Here is a 9043-nt window from a genome sequence, read left to right on the forward strand (position 1 = left end):
CCCTTCATACACACTCTTTTGGAAGAGGAACAACTAAAGCTAGGAAAGATGCATACAAGTGAAAATACATATTTACAAAGGTGGTCAACAAGGAGAAGTTGAGCTTTTGTTCATTTTCAATCGACATTCAAGGATAAGAAGCCAGGATGGAAAGCAGTCACAAGTTTGGTTTGGAGATCAGTCTCCAAGTGGGAGATTGTTAAGTATGGAGCCTGATTTAACCCTTGTATTTTTTTGTGGTAAAAGCCCACATTTGTAAGGCCCCCATTATGAGGAGAAGCCATTGTGCGTGAAGAAAAATCACTCGCCAGAAACCAAAATTTTCACGGCCAATCTTGAGCCCAACCGGAATATTCCTTTTCGTTGGAAAATTGTGACCGGACGGCGATCGAAAAGTGGTCGAAAAACGACCGGTCTGTTGATTGGTTGGTCGGTGTCCGAATTCAAAAGCGGATTTGTCTTCTCAAGGGCGGCCGGCCACACATGGACAGATTGGAGGGTCCGATTTGGACTTATCTACACAAGGGCGGCTGCACATGGCTGCCTCTCATGAGGGAGGGAAGCCCTTTTGGCCTATAAAAGGAGGCCCTTTTGGCTGTCTCTCATGAGAGAGGGAAGCCCTTTTGGCCTATAAAAGGAGGCCATTTCCACACAAATTGCATAGTGTGAAGCTGATGCAACAAAGTGAGTGTGAGGCGGTGAGAGTGAAGCAAGGTGGGAGGTCTATTAAGGGTATAATCCCTTTGTAACCTACTACTTGTTTGAAGTACTAAAGCCATTAAGTGATGGTTTTTCCGTGAATGTAGCCCACATTGGGTGAACCACGTATATCATGTGTACTCTCTCTCTCTCTCTCTCTCTCTCTCTCTCTCTCTCTCTCTCTCTCTCTCTCTCTCTTTTGTGTGAAAATTATCTCTCTCCATTAAATAATCTACTCAATTATCTACTTAGCTACGTTATATTTCCTAACAATGAAACTATTGATTACAAACTTTAAGGTGGATATCTTAGCACACGTTAGCTTTTTCCTGTAGAGAAGACAAAAAATATCATCTACATACTGGCACACACGAGCACGCTTAATTCTTAGGGTTGCTTTGTTATCTTTGTAGGTAGTAATGTCACACACCTTTTTCCACAACTGAAACTCATTGGGACTTTGGGAGTTAGAACAGTCTAAAAGTAAATGCCTAGCTTTATTACCACCCATACATATTTTATTAGGACGATCATGTGTACTTCCAGATGCCTTCTTCTCCTTTGATAACTCAATTGAATCCCCATGACGTAGACCAACACTTGATAGAATATATTCGAGTTCTCTTATACACTAAGTATCTTCTTTCTACAGGCTCCATATTCCAAGCATAATTAATATGGAGCATAAGCAACTTGTCAAGAATTCGTAGACGGACATGAAGGGTGCACACATGCACATTTATTAGTGAAATCGGTAGAATAGGATCCCAATTTGGATTGTCCATGTCTTGATTACGGGGTACACTCTGGTTACAACTGAGGATACCTTGTAACCATTGTTGTAGTTATTTACCGACTATTTTTGTAGTGGGAACACCTTTTACAGAGTTGACTACAGCTTTGCCACCTTACCCTTACCGCCATTTGACTTGCTGGCCTTTGCACCCTTGCCCTCAGTTCCCAATGAGACTTTATTGTTGGCAGCAATAAATGCATGGAAAGAGGGTCATTGCCCCTTTCTTGCACCCTGACATACACTTGAGAGTTTTCAAGTCTCCTACCAAATGCCACTCAACTTGGAACGTACCTAGACATGAAACCTGCAATCGTTATCATTTTTGTTGTTTCCGAATGACATCAACGATTGGGGTGTGATTGCAATACTATTTTAGGGACTCACATATCTCGTGCAGGAGATGAAAAGCTATCATCCACCAAATATTCTTATCTTATTGAACACTTAAACATGTGTTTCCCTTCTCGTTGGCATTTAGCTTAGCATCGACGTCCACCAAGCCCTTGTTCAGAAGCGTAACGCTTACCCTTTCGAGCGTTGACCTTTGACAATTTGACACTCATCAAGCTTCATTAGTTACAAATATAACTTTGCCATCATACTCTTCTTCTGTCAACCCATAAAATCTAATCATTGACTCCTAGAGCTTCAACAAGTCAACATACACATTGTTGAGCTCGTTGTAACGGAAGGATTTGTTGTCTTCTCATGGCATGGCATTCTCCACGTATTGAAATCCACCCATCGATCTTGCAACATCATTATTGGTGCATTTTTTCGCAACGCTAACACTGCAAGGTGTTGGCAACAACCTAATCAAACCTTTTGCCCTGTGACCTAGTGTCACAATTATGTACAAAGCTTTGTAGTCCTTGAAACTTATTCCTACGTTGTCACACATCTCCATCATCTCATGAGGCAACACAATGCTCTTTAGCTCACTAAAACACTTATGGCGTAAAACATTAGCAATGCCAGCATTGGATGGATCATCCAATAGCTCCACCAACTCCTTTGGCTTGATGATATGATGCAATAGAGTACGTTCAATAGTTTCAGCATCGGAATCAATTTTCAACATCATCCGAGCCAGGTTCTTGCATATTGAAATAATATTACAACAATCTGCAAAAAATATAGGAAATTAGAAGCTTGCATTTGTATTCTTACCGAGTTTGATAGATACGTTTCTTTCGAGCTCCACCACTTGAAGATAGCATAGACATCGCATGTCTCTTGTGCTTATGAATGTGGTAGTCCAATGGAATGTGTATGAGATAATCGATTTGTCGATGCATATTACGTGCATTGTGTTGTAGTTGAACGTAACTGTTTAGCCAATGCTCTTGCTTCATTTTTTGATGCTCTACTTTTTTATTAAGCTTCATCATCTCATCGTTCAGCTGCTTCGTCTTCTCGTTGGCTTCCTCTCTGACTTGCTGAATGTCTTTCTCATAGCTTTCTTGTAATGACGAATAGACAACAACAAAGAGATGTTTTCTTGCTTCCCTTTCATTGACAAAAGCTAAATACAATCCCCAAAACAGTCCGTCTCTCCCATCTCCAATAAAATGCAGTAGCTCAATGATGTTACGAAAGGACGGTGATGCATTGTTTATTTGATCTCCAGGGTAAATATAGCTATCAATCCATAAGTTTATTGCCTTACACCCAATGTTCTGTAGCTGATCTGCGGCATTGGGATTAGATGTGACAACTCACACAGTAGCGTACTCCTGCTCCAAATCAACGTTTAATCGATATCATTTTATCTTATTAGTAATGTCTTGTAGTGACAGGGGATTGAATGACATTTGTGTTATGACATTTGTGTTAGCTAATCAAGCAAATTAGAGAGAGAAAGTGTAATGGTAACTGCTACAAGAAGATGAAGCTGGCTATGGAGAGAAGAAGTGGAGAGTACTCAAGATAGGAGAAAAGGATTATGTTGTGGAGGGAAGAAAGAGAGGGAGTGCAGCTCAATCTCTTTTGAATTCAAATTGTTAATCATGAGTGTAGAGAGAGAAATGCTGCTGCACACGAGGTAATGGAGAGAGAGAGAGAGAGAGGGAGTGGGAGAGAGAAAGACAATAAAGGAAGAGAGAGTGGGAGAGAGAGAGCAGACTGCAACCTTGGAGGGTCTACACTTTCTACCAGAAGTAGGCAACAAAGAATGTCCCCTCAATGACTCGGAGGAGGAAGTGAGAAGAGAGAGGGGAGGAGAGAGAGAGAGATGGCACACATTTAAAAAGAATACAATGAGAGAATGTGAAAAATTTGTTTTTTTTACGGGGGATTGAAAAGTGCTTCCTTCAATGAGATCTAAGTGAGAGAGAGTGTTTTATATATTAGAGGGAGAGAAGACAAGTGAAAAAAAAGACATTTTAAATTTCATTTACCCTCCTCTATTTTGGGTTACTAAATAAACTATTTTTAAATACAAATTATAAAAATGGTATGTTTTAAATCCCAGCATATGCCTTTTTGTCCTCTCTCTTAATCTTAGTCAAACTTGGTTTAAGCTTTCAGCATTCCCATAAACTGTTAAATAAAGAGGCCCTCCTATATCCCATTCACTTTCTAATGGTTAGAAAGGGGGAATGTTAGCGGACTAGCCGAATGGACGTTCAACTGGTCGGACACGTAACCGGACACCACATTTGTACTCTATTATATTTTCGAGCTAATGTAGTGATACGTTGTGTAAATCTTGATTCTTGATTCCAGAGTACCATGTCAATTCCCTCAGGTGTAATTCTTTTATGATGATTGTAAAGGTCTGTGTGAGTCGACCACTGGCCATTTAGAAAGCCCTATATATATGAAGGTTAATAACCTTAATGTGAAAAGGAAGCTTATCTTTTGAAGAAGAAGGAGCTCCAACTTGTAATCAACTTTTCTAATAATTGGGTAATCCGTTTTCAGTTTCGAAACTTGCATTGTGTTCTTTTCTTTTTGTTCTTTCATTCAAGTGTAAGCATTGTCACTTTTGTTGAGGTTTGCGATTACGCGTTTGTGAGTCTAATCTTCAGATTTGAGTACTTAAATCATTGTTTTTTGCCGTTTTGACCATAGGAGAGTGTTCATAGATCATAAGGCAGCCTTTCTGAAAAGTTACGTTGTAGTTTTCAAGACCTTTTTCATGATGGATCATGATTTTGGTACCTTGTCGGATTCCGATCGGACTTGGTAAGATACTGTCCCTAAGTGTTTTCAACCTCCTCCTAAAATTTCGTTGCATTTCGAATCCGTTCGAGCGCCGAAATGGCGTGATAACGTAGAATGGTGAGAAATGACATAGACAGATTTTCTTGATCTTTGAGTGGTGGTTTGCTTGTTGAGTTGGTGTGATTGTTTGTTACGTTCACTTCTTGAGAATGACAATCTCAAAGAATCTTCGTGTCCCATCCGAGTCACTTCCTTGAGTATTGACATTATGTTAGTGATGATAGCTATGTTACAGACATCTGTCTCGCGATGACCCGCAAACACCATTCATATAAAAAAATGTTTATGAAGAGAATTTTTTTATAATCATTTCATTGATGAGCCCGGACCATCAACAAGAAATGTTGCAAGACCATAAATGTCAGAAGAGAATACAATGTGTCCATGGATTGGCTGTTTGTACAATGTAAAGCACGGTGACAAAGAAAGAAGAAAGCGTTTGAAGGGAGTTCTGAGATGAAAATTTGATAGTGTAGGTTGGATACCCAAATATCTAGTAAGTTTAACAAGGTTCTACTTCAAGTTGATTTAGAGATGTGGTGCTACGTAGCGCTGCTAATCCGTATTAGGTCTCCATAGTTTCATAAAAAATAGTGGTCCATTCGAAACATCTCAAATGTATAAGCGAAGAGTGAGTCTCGAGTAAAGTGGTGTCAAAGTGCATGCAAAGTGTGTCAAGTTACATTTGTATTCTTCTTTTTACTCACCTTCCTTGAGCATGTAGTGAATTTATTTTTTTGGAGCCATTAGTAGTGCTAGGAGGATGAAGATATAGCAACTCTTTTCCAGTCAAGCTTCAGAATTAGGTTTGCTGTTTTCTGAAAAATCAAAAAATTCTTTTGTTCCAGAGATCACAAAGCTCTCTGAGGAGACAAAATTGAGACATAATGAAATAAAGAGCGCTCTCTGTGTGTGTTTGTTCTATGAATGAAAGAATACAAATGAGAGCATTATGTATGTACATCAAATCAAATGAATAGAATGGCCAAGGAATGTCCTGCCACAAAACAATGAATCAATCTGACATGTTGAAGAGAATACAAAGAGGTCCTGACACTATTTGCAATGAAATAATGATCTTCTGGCACATGCTATAGAATGCCTCTCTCTTAGTATGCCACTGCTGGGCTCATCGCCCACCTGCTGTCAAGCTCCCATGGAGAGCTCTGCCTTTCGTCTCCCGCCACGTCCTTCCTGGCCCAATGAGTTAAAGATAGCTCTTGTGCACTCCTTTGCTTTGACTCTCTCTCGTCGAGCTTGCCACTAAACAATTGCAACTGCGCAGACACGCCTGCCACCTCACCGTCCTCATCCCCTGGCGCTGGCATGTTTAAATCTAGGGCGTCGCTGCCCCCTTCGGTAATATCAAGCCTGCTTGAATGCCCTTCTTCACATACAATCTGCTTGTTGCTTGATGTGAAACTGGCTGCCTCTGCAACTTTCTCACCAATGTAATGACATCTCTTGTGACCGCCAAGAGCCTGCCCCGTGGCGAACATCCGATGGCAGATCGAGCACTCGTGACCTTTGATTTGCTGTTGTTTCTCATCCACATGTAGAGAAGGGTCCCTATCATGTGCATGACCTTGCCAGAGCTCCTCTCTGATAAGGTTATACTCGCCAAAGCCTATGTCATATTCTCCTATACTGGTTCGCGCAAAACAGCCCTTCATCTTTCTGTGGCTGGCTCTATGCCCCCCCAAAGCTTGGTGGGAATTGAAGGACTTCTTACATGTGGAACATTCATACTTCACAATGCCACTAGTGCTGCTTGCAGCGGCTTGAGACGGTTTTGCAGCAACGGCAAGGACAGCCTCACCCTGAGTCTCTTTCTCAATTTTCCTGGCGGCCTCCGCAAGCATGAGAAGGAAATTTGGAGTCTCTCCATGCTGCTCCTCTTGAGGCTCCTCTAGAGAGCCACTCTCTGACGTTAAAGCAGGCTCCTCTCTCTCTGGGGAAAAATTGAAGTGTTGCACACTTTCAGCTTTCCCTTCCATAACCTTGCGTCGAGATCGCTTGCCTGTCGGCCAGCGACGGTGCCCATCATCCTCCGTCGACACATTGCCATAGCCATCTTCCTTCAGAATCTCATAACTGCCGTCCCCATTGACATGTTGCTCTGTTGCACGCTCTGCTTTTACCAATTTCTTGCTGTCATATGATCCTACCTCTGTGACAAACTCTTTGTTTTCGACGTCAGAGTCTAGCTCACAGTCGGAGCTCTCCATTAACCTGCTCTCTGCAAAGAGCTTCTTCTTGGCCAATCGAATTCTCGCCTCTGGCATAAAGGTGTCTTCTGGACGCAAAATTCCTCTCCAGTCTCGTTCAGGGTGGCACCGCATATGTCCGAAAAGAGCTTTCCAGGACATGAATGATTTGCCACACTCTGAACATACTCTAGGCCTCTCTAGATCAGAAGAAAAAGCAGATCCTTTTGAAAAAGGATAGCCATTTGCATCTTGCCCTGAGAGAAACATCTCCATGGCAAAATCATCCTCTACAAAGCGGCGGCTCTTCTTGGGGTTGTGGCGGAGCTTGTACAGAGGATTTCTCTTGTTGGATGTCATTGTGGTGAGATTCGCATCATCCAATGAATCGAGGCGCATATGCATGTTCCCATGATGCCAGTCTTCGTAGCCTTCATCGAATTCGCCATCATCATAATCCTTGACATTCTCAAAGTGATGCAGATAAGTTTCACTTGCAGGTACATCATCCACTGCTTCCCCTTCAGAATCTGAGGCAATGGTGGGTTCATCGGCGTCGTAGAATTGGAGCACTTCCTTATTTGATAAGTTCTTGGACAGCAAAGACAGGTCGCTGTCCTTAGAGCCAGAGACCTCGGTGCAAAGCCCATCTCCCAGTTTGCTAACACCTTGAGAAGTGAGCTTCCTCTTGGTCCCGGCAGGCTGAAACAGAGGACCATGCACCCGCATGTGGCCGCCAAGGGCCCTCCCAGATGAGAAGTGGCGATGGCAAATTCGGCAAATCCTCCTCGGATTTTCCCACACTCCAAGACCCAGTTCACAAGAGACATCGCCGGAGGGCCTCTTCTTGGCCGAGCCGTCAAAGGGTGCCGCGGCATCAAGGTTCATGGAGAATTGGGGTTTCCTCCACAGGCTGTGAGCTGAGCTTGCTTCGCGGTACTGACTCGAGAGATCTGAGGAGAGAAGTTTGAGTTCTTGAGGATGTGGCGATTCATGAACAACGCTGTCCTGCTCGTGGTCCGAGCCAAAATGAGGATCGCTCATGATTGAATGAAGGGGAGGAAGCAGGGGACGAGAAAGGGGATGGGTGATCGCCCTCGCAAACAGAAACAAGGGGAAGAAGGCGGTGTCTAAGGTCAAAGATGGAGGAGCAGGGGAAGGGGAGAAGGGGAGTGGGACTCGGGAGTTAATAAGTAGCAGGTGGAGAGCTGAATTGGAAAGGTGGAAATAGGTAGTGCAGCTCACGTAGAGAGAGAGAGAGAGAGAGATGGCGCTCAAAGCAGCAGAAGGCGGCGAGCTAGTGATGACTTAGACGAAGCAATTTGTGTCGTGTGCCTGCGTGTGATTGCGCAGAAAGAGAAGAAGAAGGAAACTATCCGAGAGAGAGAGAGAGAGTGTGAGTGTGTTTGTGTGTGACATGTGTGTGAGAGAGAGACAGAGAGAGAGTCAAAAGCGAGTGAAGAAAAGGCGGCAGGAAGAAAGGAAGAAAGCGCGCGCGAAGCGAAGGTGAAGAAATTGCAAAGCAAGGCAAGCAAATACAGTTAAAGTGGGCTCGGAGGCGACTCCTCCAAGGCTCAAGCCGCCCTCGTGTCACTCTTGGATTTTCAGTTGTATCCTTGTGCCATTTTTGAGGATTTTGAGTTCTCCCCACCTCTCTCGCTACAAAAGCATACGTCCAACGTGCCTTCATGCCTTTCTCCTCACTATCATGTCAAAATTTGCATCGTCGGAGCAAATGCTTCTACATAGTCATCGTGCCATGTCATCTTTATCCACGACAACGTATACTACTCACAAAGTGACGCTAAATCCATGAGAGAGAGAGAGAGCGTGGTTGGGACCATAGATGGAGCTCAAAGCATACAACCTTTAGAGCACATCTGCACTGGTATACTTTGACCCCCGCCTTCTGACATAAGCAAGTGTTGCCTTCAAACTCCAACTCTGTCCATTTTGGCAGAATTGGAAAAATACCCCTGCCTTTACAAAGGCCTTCGCGTTCAGGTTGAAATCAATTCAACAGTGTGAGACGGTTTTGTTGATGCTTGGCAGGGGTTAATATAACTCTAGTCCCTGTGAATGCACCCCTTATATCACTGGCTTTTGAAGTCTT

The 9043-nt window shown here is 43.2% G+C and overlaps 1 protein-coding gene across 1 annotated transcript; it reads right to left on the minus strand.

The window, feature by feature from the left end:
- Positions 1-5611: 5611 nt before the first annotated feature.
- On the minus strand, positions 5612-8406 carry LOC147448846 (uncharacterized). Its single transcript, XM_086521305.1, has one exon. The coding sequence runs from the start codon at positions 7972-7974 to the stop codon at positions 5833-5835; it is 2142 nt and encodes a 713-aa protein (XP_086377431.1). The 5' UTR covers positions 7975-8406; the 3' UTR covers positions 5612-5832.
- Positions 8407-9043: the final 637 nt, after the last annotated feature.

This window comes from Adiantum capillus-veneris, chromosome 10, assembly GCF_014529385.1.
Source record: "Adiantum capillus-veneris isolate H3 chromosome 10, ASM1452938v2, whole genome shotgun sequence".
NCBI lineage: Eukaryota > Viridiplantae > Streptophyta > Polypodiopsida > Polypodiales > Pteridaceae > Adiantum > Adiantum capillus-veneris.

Coding starts and splice junctions, on each gene's coding strand:
- LOC147448846 (XM_086521305.1), bottom strand. CDS start 7,974: ATGAGCGATCCTCATTTTGGCTCGGACCACGAGCAGGACAGCGTTGTT.